The sequence below is a fragment of the Nomascus leucogenys genome, chromosome 6, assembly GCF_006542625.1.
Source record: "Nomascus leucogenys isolate Asia chromosome 6, Asia_NLE_v1, whole genome shotgun sequence".
Lineage (NCBI taxonomy): Eukaryota > Metazoa > Chordata > Mammalia > Primates > Hylobatidae > Nomascus > Nomascus leucogenys.
In genome coordinates this window covers 102,391,921-102,414,051 of record NC_044386.1, presented here as the reverse complement: position 1 = coordinate 102,414,051, position 22,131 = coordinate 102,391,921, and the positions used below count along the sequence as shown (strand labels likewise).

Sequence of the window (22,131 nt, the reverse complement as noted above, 5' to 3'; positions counted from 1 at the left end):
AGGAAACGGGCGGAGGAGCGTTCCAGCCGAGTCTCGCCGTCGCCGCGGCCCCGCGCGCTCCGAGCGGCCCGGGCCCGGCCCCACACCGGGTCTCTTCGCGCCCCCGGCGCCTCCGGCTCAAGCCGAGGGCGCGGAGCCGGCGCGCAGGCTGACGGGCGCCTGGGCGCGCCGTGCACTTGCCGGGCGGTGCAGGTGGCGGCGCGCGCCCTCCGCCTCTGGGCCGGGGCCAGCGCAGTGCTCTGCGCGCCCGGAGGGGGCGGGAGAGGCGGGGCAGCCCCCGTCCCAGCCCCATTTAACTTCGCGGCGGCGGCGGCGACTGCGGCGCCGCGGGCTGGAGGCCGGCGTCGGGGAAGGTCGTGGTGCCGGATTCCGCACGAGGTGTTGACGGGCGGCTTCTGCCAGCTTCTCCTCAGCGCGCGCCGAGCCCGCGCGGCCCCGGGGCTGCACGTCCCAGCTACTTCTGCGGCGCAAGGTGGGTGCACCGAGCTCTGCGCAGGGCGGCCCCTCAGGGGTCGGGGGAAGGCGCTCCCCAGGGGGAGTAAGACTTGGAGCAGTGGCCTCTCTAAGCAAGTTGGGGGTCTCCAAGCAGGGTCGGGGCGTGCCACGCGGGCCCCAGGGGGCCTCGGGACTGGGATGCTGCTCATTGCTGGGCACCTCGGGTCGGGCGCGCTCCGTGGCGTCCTGGAAGGTTCAGGGAGAGTCTTTTCGGGGGCAGTTCGCGGGCTGAGGGGCGTTCTTGATTATGGGGGAACTCCACAGGGTTGGAGTTTTTCAGGATTGGGAGTTACTAAGCAGAAACCTCGCGCGTCCGAAGGTCCGGCCGGTTGGCCACTGGGTAGCGAGCGCCCAGAACGCCGGGGGTTGAGGCGACGCGCGATTGTGGAAAGTGGGCGTGGGGGTGACCGGGACGCGGCGGAGGCACTGGAGGAGCGACTTCGAGGCAGCGGGTAGTCGGGGGAGTGTGCACTCGGAAAGCTGGTGCGATCGGGCGAGGGTGGCGCAGAGTCCCAGGGCCCCGCACTGGCCGCCTCCCTTCAGCCAGGAGTCGCCGCCTCAGGTCGGAAACAGCAGCACATTTGCGGATCGCATTAGACCAGGCCCTTAATGCCTTCTCCAGATGGAGAGAAGCCACCGACCCGCCCCCGGACACCAGCTCCGCCAAGGCGCCCGCGAGGCGAAGCGGGAGTCGAGTGTGACCTCGGCTTTTCCAGTCTCGACTCATACTGATTTCCCTGTAAATTGACAGGAAAAGTAAGGGAGAAAGTCCCCGCTTCCCTCCTTGTTTCAGCTGACCTCTGGTGGCTCGCCCTCACCTACTTTTAGGAGATTTTGTTAGGCCGGCTCAGGGGCTGTGTCCTCCAAACCTCCCTGAACTTAGCTCTCAGGCGTTTCTCTGGTTGTGGGTCCTGGACCTCGAGGGCACACGGTGTCATCTAGCGAGGAAAGCCTTGAATTATCAGAAGATCTGCGTTTCAGCCCTAAAATGTCACTATCTTGCTGGGTGACCTTAGGCAGGTCCTTTCCCTCTCTGGGCGGCTTTGTTGTCTTAGACTCATTTTTGCCGCAAGCGGCAGAAGCTGGCCTAAACCTTGGCTCTGTGCTGGCTTCCTGAGTCAAATGCCAATAGCCACACCCTGCTGCTGACAGATAGGCTGGGAGGTGGCTGGGGCAGGGATATCTCAGCTTCTGAAGAGCTGGAGGTATGAGTTGCCCACTGGAGACAGGTCCAGCCCTCGCCTGACTTTGATGTGGACCTTCTAAAGGGAGCCCAGTTAGCCTGCACCCTGCGGTAGGCAGCCGCAACCTGGGCCAACACAAACCTTTCCTAAACAGTATCTGGGCTTCAGGGTCCCTCCATCTAATGGGTCTCTTAAGTCATGGTTTACTGCCATGGGGGCCAGAGCTGGTTGGTAATGAACTCGTTCCTCGTTTGTAGGCTACAACTGAGACCCGGAGGAGACCAGACCCCATGGCTTCCTGGACGAGCCCCTGGTGGCTGCTGATAGGGATGGTCTTCATGCACTCTACCCTCCTGCAGGTAAGGTCATAGGGAGGGGAAGGGAAATGGTGGACATCCCTCTGTTTACTCAGAGGCATTATTGTAGACCACCTAAGATGTGGCATGATTAGTGTTAATCCTACACCAGAGAACCAAACTTTCTTTCCTATCTCCAGCCGATGGTATTTCTGGTTGGCTTAGCTGTAAGGATTATCCAGATCTCTTGGATACTCTCTGAATCCTGAGTAGGGCCTTATTAGCACTGTGGATACCATACACCGGTGATGACCTGGGGCTGTGATGGACCCTGTCATTTCAGACTAGAATGGCTGTCTGCATGTGCCCAGTAGAGGCTGGGTTGCTGGAGACCAGGAAACAATTAATGGGCAGAGCCAGGTTCTGGCCCTAGCTAAGCTGCTAAATAAACATTCTGAGTTTACATCTATCATCACATATCCCACTGTTTTATCCCACAGTCCTCTCTTTAGCCTTCTGCTGTCTTTTCCAACCAACTTGAGAGGACCCGGCTCATGAATTGCATCCTTATTTGCCTATAGGACAGACTCAAACAAAGGGATGAGGCTAGCATTGCCTGAGAGACAATAGGGAGTAATGGAGACAGTGGCAAAGTGCAGAACGCATGCTCCATCTATTAAGAGCAGCCTGTACTCAATTCTATCTGATTGTTGTAAAGTGGAGACACAAGCCCAGGATTGCCAGATCTTATTTTTCAAGATAGCTGGATCATCTAGGTTTCTTACAAAATTTCCCAGTTTTTAAAGTATTGAAAGGCAGATAAATGTGTTTGCAGCCTGGATTCAGCCAAGCAGTTTGCAGCCCCAGATCTAAAGGCAGGGCACATCTTAGTATTGTGTCCCAAGGGCTGCTGCTGGCTCTATACAGTGACTTATGAATTAGAACAAGGCAGTCCCTCCCTGCAGACATAGCTTCTGAAATACATGGCTTGGTGGCCTGTGTACCCTCAGGGTCTAGGAAGGGACTTGTCACTTAAGGGCTTAAATGTCTGTTAAATAAACATGCATCCATGAATGAAGATATATACCCTAGGATAAATTAATCAGACTTCTCTGCCTCTTGTTTCACTTTCTTGGACTTAATGCCTCTAAAGCCTCTTTCGGCTCCAATGCCCTGTGAATTCTGTGATGCACAAAGAACTGGTCAGCAAGGTACATCTTCTCCCCATTATCCCATTTTATCGATGCTGTCCCATAATCATATTAATAGAGCTCTTTTGTTAGAACAAAAGTTAAGTCTTTTCAGGATGATGTTAGGGTTCTCTGGCCAGCGAGATGACTGTTGAGGTAAAAGCGTGGAGACTTCCGTTTCTGTCTCATCAGTGGATCTGAAACAGGCTTTGAGAGCTTCAGAGATTTGTTCCTGGTCAAATGGGGCTGAGGCTTCAAGGCACAGTGTTTCATTTTGCCTTCTTTCACCTTATAAAATTTAAATATGCTTTGAGGCAGTCTTTGACCTTTGGCCAAGGGCAGTGTTTGCCCAGCTTGAATCACTCACTGACCTCTTTTGGATTTTTCCATATCTGTGTGCCTGTGGCAGTGCTGTTTCCATGTATTGAGGCAGTGTGCATAGAAGGTCATAAAAGGAGATTTCAGACGAGCGGTCTTCATCATTCACCACCCACTGTTCAGATCCCATCTCTACCACTTCATTACTGTGTCATGTAAACGTCTCTGCATCGCATCTCAGTTTTCACATCTATACAGAGGAGATAATATTAGTATAGACCTCAGAATTGTTTGGAAGAGTTAATCCATTGTGAAGTGGGAAAAAGTGAAAAACCACACCAAACAGTGTCTGGCACGTAGTAAGTGTACAATAAATGTCAGCATTCTGCTGTTGCTGCTGCTTGTCAGCATTAGAAGCTTGAAGCAAGCACAGTGCCTGTATTTTCTGGTGTAGAGCCTGTAGGGGGCACTCAAGAGGTATCAGCTGTGGAGGGCCTGATCAGGGAGTGTGGGTGGGCGTGGCTAGGTCTGTCTCACCAGCGCCCCTGAGAGAAGGTTCTAATGAAGGGTGGTAGGTCAGCCCTGTGTCCCTGTCCATGGGTTGGACGCTCTGTTTTTTCTGTAGGGTCAGCCTGGGTTTGACTCAAAGCCGCCCCTTTCTGAAGTATGTTGTGATTTTGGTGTTTGGGTGGGGCTTCAGGTGTTCCCTAGCATCTACCCTTGCTTCTTATGTGCTGCCACCAGGTGGTGGTTAGAAAACTACCAGATGCGTGAGGCTGAGCTGTGAGGAGCAAGGGATGTGCCAACTAATTAATAACAAATAGAGTTTCTTTTCTTTCTTTCTTTCTTTTTTTTTTTTTTTTTTTGAGACATGGTTTCACGCTGTTGCTCAGGCTAGAATGCAGTGGCATGATCTCGGCTCACTGCAACCTCTGCCTCCTGGGTTCAAGCAATTCTCGTGCCTCGGCCTCTGAGTAGCTGGGACTGTAGGCGTACACTACCACATCCAGCTAATTTTTGTATTATCAGTAGAGATGAGGTTTTGCCATGTTGGCCAGGCTGGTCTCGAACTCCTGACCTCAAGTGATCCACCCACCTCGGCCTCCCAAAGTGCTGAGATTACAGGTGTGAGCCACTGCGCCCGTCCACAAATATATTTTCTTTATTGAATCAGCTAAAATGTAAACTCTTATATTCACTGCCCACAAATAATTGTGATAGATTGTAGAACAAGGTATGAAGCTGGCAGTTCCTTGTTTTTGTAACTTGTTCTTGACCATTCCTGGAGGAGCTCACTGTTCTCCTCATCCAGGCAGCTGGAGCGGCCTCCCTTCTTCCTGTCTCACAGGCCCTGGAAGCTTCCTGTTGCTCCAGGCTTCTCCTTAGGGATCTGATTTTCCCAGAGAAGACAGCAGCTGCTGTTCCTACTCTCTCTTCCAGCCTGGAGTATTTGAAAGCTTTTCAAACTTTATCCAGCCTGGAGTATTTGAGAGTTTTCCAAACTTTTATCCAGCCTGGAGTATTTGAGAGCTTTCCAAACTTTTATCCAGCCTGGAGTATTTGAGAGCTTTCCAAACTTTATCCTGAACACCTTGAAGATGAGTCCTGTGTTGACTGTGCCCTGAATTACAACTTGCCTCCCCCCCCCTTTTTTTTCTCTTGCCCATGAGAAGAATAAACAACCTTATCTGTTCACTAATTTAATTGTCATAGGATGGCTTCCTAGCTCTCTGGCCAAGTGCCTTTAGAAACTGTTTCAACATTGGTCATGTGGCTTGCGATTATCTCTTTAAACAACCATGTCAAGATGGCTTCATGTATATCTGAATGGCCCTCCACCATGTTTTCCCCTTGGGAGGTGCTGTACTGTTTAGATTCTCTGGCAAATTTTGTCCTCTCCCATTTCCTGTGACTCTGGATGGAATAGCCTTTTCAGAAGAATGACTTGATCTTTGACCGTCTCCACTGCCAAGTTCATAGATATCTACTGGAACAGATCCCTCGAGGCCACAGTTTTGAAAGGCAGGAGACATTTGGATGAAGAAGTCCTGGGAGGTCTTATAAGTCTGTGGTGACCTCCTCTGCAGGGAGGATTTTGAAAATTTCAAAACACAACTTGTAAAATAAGCAATATCTGGGTTGGCTCTAATCCTGTCCCCTGGGTCTTGTTGGTGTGTAAGTATAGGACAGAATTATTTAACTTTTTTTTTCTGATCCTGAGGCTGGAGGCTAGTGTAGAAGGCTGATCTTGCAGAGAGCTTTGAGGTAGGGTGGGAATGGAAGGCCAGGTGGCCTCGGGTAGTTGCCCTTTGAGCTCCTGTTGCCTTCATCATAATATTTGATGGAGCTCCCAGGCTGAGAGTGTGGATGTCCTTGGGATATGTGGTAGGTTGCCTAATGACCTCCAGATATGTCCATATCCTAATCCCTGGAACTCATAAATGTTCCCTTATATGGCAAAAAGGACTTGGCAGATGTGATTAAGAATATTGAATTGGGGAGACTATCCTGGATTATGCAATCACAACAGTTCTTATAAGAGAGCCACAGGAGAGTCAGAGGCAGAGGAAGTAGAAGATGCTACCATGGAAGCCAGAGACTGGGAGAATGTAGCCAGGACCTAATGCATGCCAGCAACCTCTAGAAGTTGGAAGAGATAAGGAATGGATTTTCTGCTCAAATCTTCAGATGTAACTGGCTGTAGTGACACCTTGATTTTAGTCCTGTAAAAATGCATTTCAGATTTCTGACCTTTAGAACTGTAAAAGAATAAACTTGTGTTGTTTTAAGACCTAAATTTGTGGTAATTTGTTACAGCACCAAGAGGAAACTAATACAGGATGTCAAGGGTGGGCTTCGAATCTTGACCTCTTTGCTGCCACCAACACAGGCATCCTTTCTCCACCTCCAGTAACCCAGGTGCAATCATAGGTGCTGAGAGAGGCTGGCAAAGTCACATAATTGACATGAGGACAAAAGAAGTGCCATTTGAGTGTTGGTGGCTTAGTCCAGGCCTCTTATTCACCTTCTACAACAATCCCACACTCCATAGCAATTTCACCATCCAAGTTCCCTCAATTACCCCTGCTACTGCTATCACCCTTGATCATGTCAATCATGGGCAGTGAGGATGGAATCCTAAGGAAGGCAGTCCTGGGTCAGGATTCAGGGAACTTTCTCTGTGGGTAACTCAGCTCAAGGTAGCCCTGACTCTGACATGGCACATAATTCCTTTTAGGTCAGCCTAGATTTGGCTGGGTTTGGCCCCTTGACAAGTCATAACCTTCTGTCTGAGTGTTGCCCCATGCTGGGTGATCTGGGAGAGTTGGGGCCTCTGAAAGACACAGATTTATTGAGAAGTCTCATTTCAGTAAGGTATAAATATGGAGCCAATCACTGGTCCAGCCATGCCTCGTGAAATCACCTTTTCCCATCCCTTAATGGAATCTTAGGAAGATCCAATTTTGGTTATTAAAAGTTCAGTTCATTTAAAGTTTTGATTCTCAACTCGATTTAAATCTCATCTCCCTTTCCTCTAGTCTGGGATTGACAGATGGCTTCAGGTACCTGAAGTTGCACAGAGCTCTTTTCCTTCTACCATGGAATGGTAAGGGTGTGGTGGGCACTGGTTCTGAGATACTTCTTCCTTTTGTTTCTTCTGGATCCAGCTTTCCAAGGGTAGGAAACAAGGAAAGGGGAAGGGGATAAGGGCCATCAGCTCTTTACTTAATTGGATACCTCTCTCTGGTAGTTGTCACTGCCACTCCAGCTCTCCCTCAACCCTCTGCCCTCTGGGTAGCAGATGTGAGTTCTTTGGAGGGCTCCACAGGATACCTCCTGCAGCAGGTAGTCCAGCTTCAGCTTGCCACTTGTTGCCAGGGTCTTCTCACCTAGCGGGCAGCCTTATTGGATGGAGTGTTGGCTGGAGAGCTCAAACCCAGCTCCCTTTGGGGTAGTCTACCTGACCCATAGGAAATGCATGCTTCTTACTGTGCCAGACAGTGGGAAGATGGAATGCTTCAGTGCTGCCTCCTCTCTCTGTCCTGCCAACTCCCTTCAGTTCTCCTTTCCTTGTTCTGATAGACCCAGGGAGAGATCAGCAGACCCACGGTCTAAGCAGATGTTCATCTGTAGAGTGGACGGACATTCTCTCCTTGCAGCCGCCCCCAATCTCTATGAGTGTTTCTCGGTTTTTCATTTTCATTTCTAATGGCTGTGTTCCATTGTGCTTATGGATATACCATAATGGCATAAGTGGCATTATGTGTTATTTAAACCCATTATTTCTTTATTGAATGTTTGGGTTGCTTCCTGGATGGTTTGTTCACTCATGTTTACCATCAGACACCTGAAATGAACATCTTATGCTCACATCTTTGCTTACTTGTTTCAGTATTTCCTTAGAATAATCCTTTCTTAGTGTACTGTGCTTTGCTGCACATTGATACACATTGTGGCCTTCCCGTTTCACCCTGTTTCAGTTCTGTGTAGAGCTTTTCCAGCACTCCGGGTTTTATGTCAAATGTACTTCCCATGACCTTGTCCCCAAGTGATTTTGGATCAATATTCCAGTCTGTGTTGACACTGGTGATGGAGTCTGAGCAGGAAGATCTTGGGTCGTCCTGGATGCAGACTCCACTTTATTACCAAGTTGCCCTGAAGGCTGAAAATCTGCAAGACAGAGTTATTGGCTAGATCCAGTGAGAATCTGGTGGGAGAATGAATGGGAGCTCTCTCCTTGTGTGTTGCCTGTGATCCCTGCACTCCTTTTTCTCTTTCTACCTCTCTGACCTTTCCATCTCACTCTCCTTCTTTGGCTCTTCTCTGGCTTTTAAAAAATGCTCCTCAATTCCAGAGCTCTGCCTTTGCCCTCCCCTCTCTCCCTCCACATGCTCTCCCAGGCAGCCTCCATCTCTGCAGAGGCTCCTGCCTGGGGGTTATCAGGTGGAGACCCAGGTCTCATGTTGATGTCGTCTCTCAAATGTAAACTTTTGAGGTTTTCTTCAAATAGTATTATATATACCGAAAAGATAAAAAGTTGTCCATTATTTTACATTAACTGTTAAATGTAAACGTTAAAAATAAACACAATCTTCATAACTCTGTTTTGGCTTTTCTTGTTTCTTTCTTTTTCTTTTTCTTTTCTTTTTTTTTAACTCAAGGGCCCCTCCAAAATGGAAGAGGCTCAGCACCTCAGAGGGGCTTCTGTTTGCCTCTTCAGTGAGCTGCAGACCAATATGTCCATGAGCTACCATGCACCAGAATGTTCCTTGGTGGTGTCAAGCACAAATGCTTCTCAAACCAAAGTCCTTACCTCTCACCGCACTCTCTTGCTGTGCCTAGATTCTCCATCACCCAGCCATTTGAGCCAGATCCTGGCATCACTGTAGATGCCTTCTTCTTTATTCCACCTGCCCTGTACCCATTTCAGCCACTAACTCCCATTTGTCCCATCTCAGAAATGTCTTTTAAATGTATCCTCCTCTCAGTTTCCATTGATGCTGTGTGTTTGAAGAGTAGGGACATGGCAGCATGGAGTATGAGATAAGGATGAACAAAGATAGTCTGTGTCTGGGCACAGTGGCTCATGCCTGTGATCCGAGCACCTTGGGAGACCAAGGCAGGAGGATTAGTTGAGGCTAGAAGCTTGAGATCAGGTTGGAAAACATAGCAAGACCTCATCCCTACCAAAAATGTAAAAAAATAGCTGGTTATGATAGCTGTGCTTGTAGTCCCAGCTACTTGGGAGGCTGAGGTGGGAGGGTCGCGTAAGCCCAGGCAGTTTGTGGCTACCCTGGGGACGACCTTGAAGAGCATGTAAAGGACTTTACTCAGTAACATGGAGTTCTGTGGCTGCTGATCAGGAGGTGGTGGAGGCACCATTGCGACACCATTGGACCACTGGGGACACACTTCAGCAAAACATAATTGGGAGACCTCTTCCAGGTGGGCAATAATGAGACCTTAAACTCAGTTTTCAAGAGCAAACGGGGTGGAGAGTTAGCTGTAGACAAGAGGGTATGAATGTGGGTATGATGTTAGAACCTGAAGGAGTGGAACTTGGTAAGTGATTACATGGGCTTGAGAGAGAGAGGGGGAGGAATCAAAATTCCTTCAGGTTCTGAACAAGTGTTAGGGACACATGAGGGTGGAAATTCACCCTGATCTTGGGAAATAATTGGTTACATTTGAAGGAGTAGTTTGGGGGACTACATGGAGTCTCACCTTTGGGGGAAGGTGAGGCACTGAATAAAGGAAGTGTATACTACTCTTTGAGAGAGAAACAGGGTCATTAGAGAGGTTTTCCTTAGCAGAGTGTATTCAGTATATTCATACTCTAAAAGGAAAGCAGCCAGGAGAAAGGGAGAGATTGAAGATAGAAGAGGAAAAAACCAATTACATGTAATTGTTTCATAACAGAAAAAACTTGGGCAGTATTCCTCCACTGCATTACTAATGTATCTTAAAGCACCAAAGCTAACATCTTATGGAAACCACATTTCAAGGTTTATGATTGTGATTGCTTTCAGTTTATTTTTACAAAGATGCTAATTTCCATAAATAGCATGGAAACATAAAGCAGTTTCCTCTCCAAGTATTTCATGCAATTACTTTCTGGAATTTGTCAGCACTGAACAGCTCCAGCCAATGTATGCTATAAATTATTGTGGTCAAATACTCAGAAATGCTTTTATTATCCAAGCCTTCATTTACAAATAAATGACATTTTATTTTGAAAATAATTTAAAAACAAAGAAGAGTAACTATTTTACTAATAAAAGAATATTTACAGTATTAAAGGACTCAAAATTCTCTTTACTCTCTTTTGAAATTACCTTTTTTTTAAATTTAAAAACAGCACATATTCATTATAAAAATGTAGAAAACACAGGAAGGGACAATGATGAAAATAAGCATCACCTTTAATTCTACTAATTGTTAGGATTTTGTTGTATAGATTTCCGATATTCTTCTTAGAATATTAACAAATATATATCTTTTAAACAGTGACTATACTCCATTTTGATAATTATTTTAAAAAATTTAACATGAGGAATATTTTTTACATGTCATTAAATATTTTCCTATAATAATATTAACTGTATTCCTGCTGTTACATCATTTGGATGTGTCATGCTTTATTAACCAATTCTTCACTACTGAGCATTGAAATATATTCAAAGAAATGTTTGTTAAGACATATAATTTTTGGGTCAAGAAGTTTGTGAAATTTTAAGACCTTTAATATATACTACAAATTGTCTTTTAGAAAATTCCATTAATGTCTATGCTTACCTTGCAATAGTTGGCACTGTAAGATTAAGGAAATTTTATTAGTAAGAGGTTATTAAAAATACTTTGGGCCATTTGTATTACTGCTTTTTTGTGTATTGTCTCTTTAAGGCATTAGAAATGGAATAACAGGACTGGGCACAATGGCCACACCTGTATTCCCAGAACTTTAGGAGGCTGAGGTGGAAGGGTTGCTTGACCCCAGGAGTTCAAGAGCAGTCTGCACAATATAGGGAGACCCCCATCCCTACAACAGATAAAGATAAATTATCTGGGTGTGGTGGTGTATGTGCCTGTGGTGCCAGCTACTTGAGAGGCTGAAGCAAGAGGATCACTTGAATTCGGGAGGTTGAGGCTGCAGTGAGCTCTGATTGTGCCACTACACTCCAGCCTGGGTGACAGAGCAAGACCCTGTCTCAAAAAAAAAAAAAAAAAGAAAAGAAATAGAAAAATAAATTTTCATCTTCATATGTATGCCCATTTTTCTATGAGAATCTTATTAATTTGTAAGTACTCATATACAAAGAGTATTAATTTTTTGTCTTATGTTGCAAATAATTTTCCCATTTTGTCATTTACATTTTATTTTTGTTTATGTTTTGGATATACTGCCATTAAAAAATTTTAAGTAGTCTACTCTAGGAGTCTCTTAATTTTTTAACTCTCTACTTTTGTCATGCTTAGAAGTAACTTCATGTTGGGAGAAAATATATGGATATCTATATTATCACCTAGTCTTATATTTCTTTTTAAATATTTAAATCTTTATTTTAGAATACATTTAGTCAGTTAATCTTTCAGTCTTTTCCTGTGCTGATTCATACTTTTAAAGTTATTGTACCTTTGTAATGTGTTGGTATCCACTAAGGCAAGACCTCCCTTCATTATTACAGTTTTGACTAGTCCAGGTCTTTAAATTTTTGGTCACATTCCAGGAACAAAAAGTTCTCTTGTCTTAAATGGCATATGGTATAATGGAAGAGTAACAAAAGTTCCTTCTCTCAAAACTTTGTAAAACAAACAACAACAAAAAGAACAGTTTATCTCTAATGAAGCATGGAAATGGTGCCAGCTTCCAAACACAAATTATGAAAGTTTTTTTTTTTTTTTTTGAGTACTGTGAAGTCTGGATGTAGGGGAGGGAGGATCCTGAAGACGGACATGTGTTTCCTTGGATTCTGAGTAGGACAGAGATTTCTGTAAGGATGTCCTATGTAATAGACTTTTGTAAGAACAGTGAAATTGGTGGCCCTGAGTGGGACTTGGAAAAAGCAGGTATTGTCCCCAGAAAGGCCCAGTTTGACACCAAAAATGACAAGGTACATAGAATTGAAAGGGAACCCTTATTGACCAAAAGTTGTATTGTCCATGTGTACAAAACAGCCTCCTACAGAGGGAGATTGGTGCAGATGAAATGGGATGAAGGGGTCGGTGGGTGGAAGAGCAACCCTTTCCGTAACAAAGAGCCTGTAGGTTAGGGGCTCTCCTGAGATCCCTGATGACATTTGAATGCTGAAAATGAAGAGAAGATAGGACTCCAGAGAAAAGAAAATAACATATTTAGTGATAAGATTAACCAAACACCAAAGCATAGTGGAAGTTAGGGCCTACTCTATTCATTCTCTGTCTCATACCCCATGTCCTCTTTATGCTGCTCTTCAGCTAGAAACAACAAAAATAAGTGCCATGGAATAAACAATTGGGAACATGCTAGACAAAATATGCATCCAACAAGATGAAATATAAAAAACAAAAATATACAAATGGTGATAGAAAAATGATGACAAAGGAGGCCCAACATATGCATAGTTAATATTTTTGAAAAAGAGAACAGAAAATACTCAACAATATAATTAAGGAAAACTTTTCTCACTCTTTTTTCTTCAGGTCATTGTAAATATTGATTCTGTTTTTTTGGTATTGAGTATTACTGAAGAGAAGTCTGTGGCCAATCTGATATTTTCTCTGTTTTTTTTTTCTCACTTTGACACTATACCTACATGATTTCTTATTCTGAAGTGTCATATCAGGACATGATATAAACAATTTTTATGTAAATTATTTTTTATCTGTGTGTGTGTGTTTGTGTTTCAGGAACTTTAAAAAATGGGGTCATCAAATATGTAATGTTTTCATTTTTATTTTTGCCATTCTTTTCCTAAGCTCACTTTTTCTGTTGTCTTGAAATGTTTCCTTTAAACTCATATTTCTACCTGAGCTTTTAAAAAGGGAGATCAAGTTGTCCATAATGTATTTTTGACTTTTTTTTTTGAGTAATTTATTTAGTAGTACATGTTTTTTTACTACATTTTGGTTCTGTTTCTTGCTATTTTTAAAAATTTATGTGCATCAGTCTTGTGAACATTCTGTTCTGATGGGTATTCTCTTCTTAATGGGGCTCTGCTCTGTGTGTCTCCCATCCTCCTTGGACCAAGAGACTAACCAGAACATATTTTTTTTCTTGGTGATGATAGAGATACAAAAAACCCAAATGCACATGAGTCTTTTAAGCTTCTGCTTATGTCATTTCTGCTAACATCCCACTGGCCAAAGTAGCTCACACAGCTGAAGCCATAGTCAGAGAATAGGGAAGCATCCTTACCTACTGTGAGGCCAGAGGGCAGAGCAAATTATACAGCCTTGTCCAACATTATTAGGGCAGGGGAGTGTGCTCCTCCCATGGAGATTTTCTGTATCTCTGTGTGCTGGAGGAGTGAGTATTTATTTATTTATTTTTGACGGAGTCTCACTCGGCTGCCCAGGCTGGAGTGCAGTGGCGCAATCTTGGCTCACTGCAACCTCCGCCTCCTGGGTTCAAGCGATTCTCCTGCCTTAGCCACTCCAGTAGCTGGGATTACAGTTGTGCGCCACCACACATGGCTAATTTTTGTATTTTTAGTAGAGACAGGGTTTCACCATATTGGCCAGGCTGGTCTCGAACTCCTGACCTTGTGATCCTTCCGCATCAGCCTCCCAGAGTACTGAGATTACAGGCATGAGCCACTGCACCTGGCCAGGAGTGAATTTTTTTTTTTTTTTTTGAGACGGATTCTCACTCTGTCACCCAGGCTGGAGTGCTGTGGTGCGATCTCGGCTCACTGCAAGCTCCACCTCCCGGGTTCACTCCATTCTCCTGCCTCAGCCTCCTGAGTAGCTGGGACTACAGGCGCCTGCCACCATGCCCGGCTAATTTTTTTGTATTTTTAGTAGAGATGTGGTTTCACTGTGTTAGCCAGGATGGTCTCAATCTCCTGACCTCGTGATCTGCCCGCCTCGGCCTCCCAAAGTGCTGGGATTACAGGTGTGAGCCACCGCACCAGGCCAGGAGTGAGTATTTTTGAAAAATAATCTACTCTACTGTTGTGGCAGGCTTTTCTTTAAGGCAGCCTAGTTCCAGAGAGCATGCTTTAATCACTACACTCTCAAAACCCTCATAAATGAAATTATGACTTTGGGAGGAGTTGACACAAATCAGGTCTCCGTGATCTGCCACAGCCTTACTTCATGAAATAGATGTTTATACAACATAGGGGCTGAGCATGGTGGCTCACACTTGTAATCCCAGCACTTTGGGAGACCAAGGCGGGCAGATCACCTGAGGTCGGGAGTTTGAGACCAGCCTGGCCAACATGGTGAATTCTCATCTCTAGTAAAAATACAAAAATTAGCCAAGCTTGGTGGTGCACGCCTGCAGTTCCAGCTAATTGGGAGGCTGAGGCAGGAGAATTATTTGAACCTGGGAGGCAGAGGTTGCAGTGAGCTGAGATTACGCCACTGCACTCCAGCCTGGGTGACAGTGGGAGACTCTGTCTCCAAAAAAAAAAAAAGAAAAAAGAAAAAGAGAAAGATGTTCATAAATTATAGGAAGAGGCTTTGATTCTTTATTCACTATCTCACTCATAATCTTAACTCTAACCCTAGACTGAAGTCTATAGCAGTAGAAATCCAGAAAATAATTCCTCTTAATCCCCTAGGTCAGTGGTGTTATTTAAATTTTTTGACAGTGACTCACGGGAAGAAATGCATTTTATATTATGACCACACACACACACACACACACACACACACACGTGCACACATATGTTTTTCATATTACTTAAACAAAAGTTTTGGGAAACAATACTTATCCTATTTGTTTTTCTTTTCCATTCTATTTCATTTCATTCTATTCCAATTGATTCCATGAAAAAATGGCTAAGACCTAATCAATTCATTTTATAACCCACTAATGGAATGTATTCACAGTGTGAAAAAATACTGCTCTGGTTAATAGACCCCATTCTCTGTCTACTTGTGTGTGTGTTGAGGTTGGTATCTGGTAACTGAGACACTTAGCACAACTGCCTGATTCTGGTCAACTGATGTCTATTGTAACTCTTTTTTCCTGGGATGGTATCTCCTGGGCTAAACCAACTATTGCCAATGGTGTGCAGATAAAACTATAATTTCCAGCATGCTTAGTTATTAGTGTTCTTCAGAGCTATCTAGATGTTCATATTCTTTCACTCCTTTGACCTAGTAACATGAGGAATCATAGTAATAGGTTTCTGAATATTGAATCATCCTTGTGTTCCTGGCATTAACTATACTTGGCCATGATATATTGTTTTTTTTTTTATATTCAGCTGGATTTGGTTTGCAAATATTTTATTGAAAATTACTACATCTGTATTCATAAGAGATGTTGGTTTGTACTATATTTTTCAGGTTTTTATATCAAGATTTTCAGTAACCTCATAAAATGCATTGGGTACTTTTCATAATTTTCCTTTCCTGGGTCTGTTTAAATTGCACAGAAATAACCTGTTCCTTGAAGGTTGGAAAGAACTTGCCAATAAAATAAAGAGGGCACAGAACTTTTTGGGGGCAGTACTTCTTTGACGTCCTCTTTACTTTTTATACAATTGTTGGTGTGTTCGGGATTTCTCCAGATTCTTTAATCCAATTTGATCAATATAAAATACAAAAAGATAATTTGTATTTTCCTAGAAGCCTTCTGGACAGCAAAGGCAAATATTTTATACTATTTCAAAATATTTTCAAGTTATTTTGCAGTGATATTTTAATTTATTCTCTCTTCAGAGAATGTGGGTTTTATTTAGTTTCATTTTTTGAAATGTAGTAAGGTGCTCAATTTTATGTATGTCCCAAGGATATTTGATAGTTGGACATTTTGTAAATTTTCACAGCCATTTGACAACAAATTATATTCTCTGCATTGAAGAATGTTGTTCTGCTGTCCCCGACTCTTCTTTACTAGTTGTCTCTCTCTGCTTTTCCACTCCCACACTAATTCCCCTTTAGCAATCTAACCCTTTTGTTTTCTTTTCTCCTATTGATCTGTGTCCTCAGGAGCTCTGCCAACAAATGCTTGCCTAGCTGTTTTTGTAAGCAAAGATACTTCTCTCCTTAAGAGGAATAATGGGCCTAGCTGTTGGGTAAGATTAAATTCTGTTTTCCAATTTGCTGATTTTGCCTCTGGGTTGCTTTTTAGTTTTTACGATATTATCAATAAAGGATATTTAATGCCTTTGTGCAGCAAGCATTTCTCTTTATTACTAAGTTGTACCATTAGTAGCCTGTCTTGCGACTTATACTCACTCGCATTTGATGTCACTAATAAAATGTTAACTCCATAGAAGCCTGGGCATTTTAAACCCTGTCACCCTTAAATCCAAATAGAAGTGACCACCTTGGGAATCAGAGTAGAGAATTCTGAGGGTTGGTATAGCTCATTTAGGAGGACATTTTAAGCTATGTTATAAAATGGATACTCTGTGAGTCTAGTTTGTGAAAAGAGTGACCCATATATGTTAGAATGCAAAAATAAGGTGTCAGTGAAGCAGGGGTGTAAATCATAAGCAAAGCTTGCTGGTACTCCAGGGAGTCTGGAAGATAGGATTCAAAGTGTGTTTGGAAAGGAGAAAGCACTACTGGCATCTTTTGCTAAGGTGAAGGCAGGGCCTGTGAAGAGGCTTTTCCTGCCTGGATGGGTATTTTCTGTGATGCTGAGGGATGACTGCCTGTTTGCTGGGTGTGCAGATTATAGATCGTAGCAGAAAGAAGCCAGCCTGAATGTGAGGACGTGCCTGCCCTTCTGGAGGAAAGTTGCCCATTTGTTGTCAGTCATTTGTAGTCATTATTCCTCCAGTTGAGAGAGAAGAGAAAAGAGGTGTGGGATGGGCAGATGAAACAAGTCCAACACCCTTTACTGTTCAACCCAAATTCCTTTCAAAGCAAACACTTCACACTTAGAATGCAGAGCCTCCTTTCCAAGGAACAGGGATAAGTGGGACATTTGCAACATTGCTCCCTTGTGCCATGACTCTCCAAGAGAAACAGACCTTCCCAGAGCCCAGTCAGGCCTTTGCTGGGGGCCTGAGCAGTGGCCTTACTTCTTAGGACAGGCTTTGTGGGCTTGCATCTTGGAGGTAGACCGGTGGCTTTGAGCTGACCTTGGAGCTCTCCTTCCCATCCCTGGGAGGTCCAGCATGTGGCAAGCATCATTGTTCACAGCTCCAGAGGCGGAGCACTTATGCTGCATGCTCTGTAAACACTTTCTGGGATGCATTAGCAGCTTCCATTGTCAGAGCCAGGAAAGCATTTTGGTGCATGGAGCAAAGAAGGAATGCATGGAGTGGCAGGCGGCCATGATCTGGCAGGCTGTGTTCAGGCCCTGTTTGTGAGAGGGCTGTTCACCTAGGTGGTGCTTTCTATGCACCTGGCTGATGACTGCTGATGTCTGCTGGGTCCTTAGCAGTGCACTTAGCAACGAGACACTTTAAAATATAACAAAGCTTTTGGGGAGACGGAGAGAAACCCAACCTACACCATGGAATGAACTAGCCACTGTTTATTATAGTGTTAATTGATAAAACGTATAGACAGGCACACATACATAATTGTACGACACAGAGCAACATAGGTAATGTACTGATTGCTATCCTCAGTTTTTCCCCAGTAGAGCATTGGTGAGTCCCTAGAGTGTGACAGGCCAAGGTGGTGTCTCAGTCTTTGTTGGCATCATTGCTGGGTCTTTTTCTATGCTGTCTGCTGACCCTCTCTGATGCCCTTCCCAGGACACAGAGTGCATTGGGTAAGCCTTGGCTCAGATGCTTCGTTGGCCAGCCCTGGGGTAGTGTCCTAGATGTTAACAGTTTTTTTCCACTCTAGGAATAACCAAGGGAAGCTTGTCCTTCAAAAGACACGTGGCATGCAGGACATAGGCATCTTTTTTAAGCTGTCATGTGGAAGTACTCACTGACCTCAGAGCTCTGTTTTCTAACATAGGATTAGCACATAATTCCGAGGTGCAATTAATGAATCCATTGACTAACAATCCCTGATAAGGTCAAGAAAGAAAGCTATCTTAAGAGAAACTAATATGAGACTAGGGTTGGCAGTAGACGTGCAAGTGGAGTCCTCATCTGTATTCAGCATTTAGAATTCATGGCTTCTTCCCTGCTTTCTGTTTGTAAGGTTGTTGTATACTGAGGACTTTTAGCTTCTTTAATATGAAATGTGTGGTTTGTAAATATATTCTCCCAGTATGTAGCTTGATTCTTTTACCCTCTTATAGGTTTTTATTTTTATTTTTATTTCTTTTTGCAGAGGAAAAGTTATAAATTTTGGTGAAGTTCTATTTATCAAGTTTTTTCACTTATAGATCATGGTTTTTGGTGTCATGGCTAAGAATGCTTTGCCTACCCTAAGTCCTGAAGATTTTCTCCTATGTTTTCTTCTAAATATTTTATAGTTTGATATTTTATATTTAAGTTAATGATCCATTTTGAATTAATTTGTTCATACGATGTGAGGTTAAGGTCACAACTTATGTTATATGGTGTGAGGTTAAGGTCAAGTCTCACTTTTGCCTATGATGTCCAGTTGCACCATCATCATTTCTTGAAAAGACATTCATCCTCCATTACATTACTTTTGCTCCTTTGTCAAAAATTAGTTGAGGGTGTTTGTTTGAGTCTATTTTCAGATTCTTCATTTTGTTCCAGTGATCTATGTATCTTTTGTCCTATAGTGTCACACTATCTTGATTACTGTAGCTTTATAGTAAGTCTTAGAGTGATTCCTCTTTATTATTATTTATCAAAATTATTTTAACTGTTCTAGATTCTTTGCATTTGCATTTCCATATAAATTTTGCTTGTCTATATATACATATATATATATATATATATATATATATATACACACAAAAAAAAAATCTTGCTGGAATTTTGATAGGAATTGTGTTAAACCTATAGGTCGGTTTTGGGGGAGGATAAAATTTTTTGTGTGTTGAGTCTTCCCCATCCATGAATATGGTCTGTCTTTTCATTATGTAGCTGTTTCTTGACTTCTGTCATAAGTGTTTTGTAAAATTCTGAACAATCCTTGTTGGATTTATAATTACATGTTCTATATTTTTTTGGAGTGATGGTAAATGGTGTTGGGTTTTTCATTTCATTACCCATCTGTTGGTTGCTAATACACAGAAATACAATTGATTCTTGTGTATTGATCTTGTATCTTGCAACCTTTCTGAAATCATATGCTAGTTCTAGGAAGGGTTCTTTTTTAGATTTCTTGGGATTCTCTACATAGACAAAGGGATATAAGACCTAAAATTAACAACCAATACTATGTGCTGCCTTGATATCTGGTGAAACTAGGAGGTCCTTGAATGGCTTAATGTTAAGTTTCTTTCACTAATCCATTCCCATGGATAAGGTCCATGGAAGAATTTTTTAAAAATCATGAATAGGTGTTTAATTATGTGAAATGCTCTTTTCTGCATCAGTTTATATGATCATGTTATTTATCTTTTTTTTTTAATGCTGTTGATTTGATGTATTACATTGATTTTCAGGTATTGAACCAGCCTTGCATCCCTGAAATAAACTCCACTTGGTCATGGCCTATCATTCTTTTTATATATATTGCTGAATTCTATTTACTAATATTTTGTTGAGAATTTTTGCATCTAAATTCATGAGAGATATTCACGTGCTGTTTTCTTTTTTTTTTTTTTTGTCCTGTCATTGTCTGGTTTTAGTACTGTCTTCATCATAAGAGTTGGAGAGTGTTTTCTCTTCTGTTTCCTGAAGAGATTGGTGTTCTTTACATGTTTGGTATAATTCTCCAGTGAAACTTGGATATTTCATTTTTGACAGATTTTAAACTGTGAACTCAGTTTCCTTAACAGTTATATAGTATTATTCAGGTTATCTATTTTATATTGAGTGAATTTTGGTATTTTTTGTTTTTCAAGGAATGGGTCTATTTCAAATTGTTGAATTTTTCTGTGTAGAATTGTTTGTTGCATTTCCTTGTTATCCTTTTAATGGTTGCAGGATCTGTAGTGATACCCATTTCATTCCTGATATTTGAAGTTTGCATTTTTTCTCTTTTATTCTTTGTAATATTGCTTACTTTTTTCTTTGTCAGCTTATTTTTTTGTTCATCTTTAAAAAGAATTAGGTTTTTGTTTTATACATTTCCCCTGTTGTTTTTCTGTTTTCTATTTCAGTGATTTTTGCTCTTTATTATTTTCTTCCTTCTGGTCACTTTTTTTTTCCTTCTGTTTTCCATTTTCTTGGGGGTGGGATTAGATTATTGATTTGAGATCTTTTCTTTTTTTTCTAATGCAAGCATTTAGTGCTATAAATTTCTCTCTCTGTAACTGATTTTGCCATACCACAAAATTTGATATGTTTTACTTTCATTTTCATTCTTATTAAACAATATTTTTAAGCTTTCCTTTGTGCTATGTTCTCAATGTTTGTGTCCATCCACCTCCAAATTCATATGTTAAAATCCTACCCTCTGGCCAGGCGCAGTGGCTACACCTGTAATCCTAGCACTTTGGGAGGCTGAGGCAGGCGGATCACAAGTTCAGGAGATTGAGACCATCCTGGCTAACATGGTAAAACCCCATCTCTACTAAAAATACAAAAAATTAGCCGGGCGTGGTGGTGGACGCCTGTAGTCCCAGCTACTTGGGAGGCTGAGGCAGGAGAATGGTGTGAACCTGGGAGGGGGAGCTTGCAGTGAGCGGAGATTGCACCACTGCACTTCAGCCTGGGCGACAGAGCGAGACTCCATTTCAACAGCAACAACAACAAAATCCTACCCTCCAAGGTTATGGTATTAGGAAGTGGGAGGTGATCAACTCCTGAGGGCAAGCCCTCCTGAATGAGATCAATGCCCTTATAAAATAGGCCAAAGGGAGCTTGTTTGCCCCTTCTTCCATGTGAAAACACAGTGAGAAGACACATCTATGAACCAGAGAGTAGGCCCTCACCAGATATTGGACTTGCTGGCACCATGATCTTGGACCTCCCACTCTCCAGAACTGTGAGAAATACATTTCTGTTTTTTATAAGCTACCCAGTTTGTGATATTTTGTTAAAGCATCCCAAATGGACTAAGACATTTTGAGAATTTCTCTTTGACTCATGGATTATTTAGAAACATGTTATTTACTTTCCCAGTGTTTGGAAATTTTCCTGTTACCTTTCTGTTACTGATTTCTAGTTTTATTCCATTGTGGTCAAATAATAGACTCTGTCTGATTTTAATCCTTTTAAATTCACTGAAGTTTGTTTTGTGTCCAATAATATGGTCTATTTTGGTGAATGTTCCATGGGCACTCTTGAAAAAAATGTGTATTCTGCTATTGTTGGGTGGAGCATTCTTTAGATGTCAATTAGATTTTGTTGGTTGATGGCATTGTTTAGTTCTTCTATAATCTTGCTGATTTTCTATCTAGTTATTCAACCAATTGCTGAGAGAGAGGTGATGAAATCCTCAAGTATAGTTTTATTGAGTATAATTTTTCTTTCAGTTTTTATCAGTTTTTGCTTCAAATATTTTGAAACTTTGTTGTTTGGTGCATACACATTTAGAATTCCTGTGTCTTCTTGGTGGTAGAACTTTGCTCTATGTCTCCGATATTTTTCTTTACTCTGAAGTTTATCTAATATGAATGTAGCCACTTTTAAAAATTACTATGAAATATATTATTAGCATAGTATATGTGTTTTCATCGTTTACTTTGAACCTGCCTACATTATCATATTTGAGGTGAGTTTCTTATAGAGAGCATATAGTTGAGTCATGTTTTTAAAAAATTCATTCTGCCCATCTCTATCTGGTATATCGGTGTATTTGCTGTAATTTGACTATTTACATGAAAAGTAATTATACTAAATAATACTTGAGGTTTCCAGTTTTAAGCTTATTTTGTCTTTAGTCTCACTTTTTTTTTGTTCTGCTCTTTCCCTTTTCTTGCCTTCCCGTGGGTTACTTGAATTTTTTTTTAAGATTGTATGTTGATATTTCTATGGGAGTTTTCAA

General features: G+C 42.4%; 1 protein-coding gene across 2 annotated transcripts in view; it reads left to right on the top strand.

The window, feature by feature from the left end:
* The first annotated feature begins 283 nt into the window (after window positions 1–283).
* The window catches only part of ADAMTSL3 (ADAMTS like 3), a 388,402-nt gene continuing 366,554 nt past the window's right edge, over window positions 284–22,131 (top strand). For both annotated transcript variants that reach the window (XM_030814922.1, XM_030814923.1), the window contains exons 1-2: window positions 284–472; window positions 1,937–2,038. In XM_030814922.1, coding sequence (XP_030670782.1) covers window positions 1,970–2,038 — 69 coding nt within the window. In that variant the 5' untranslated portion in view covers window positions 284–472; window positions 1,937–1,969. The remainder of the gene's footprint in view (window positions 473–1,936; window positions 2,039–22,131) is intronic.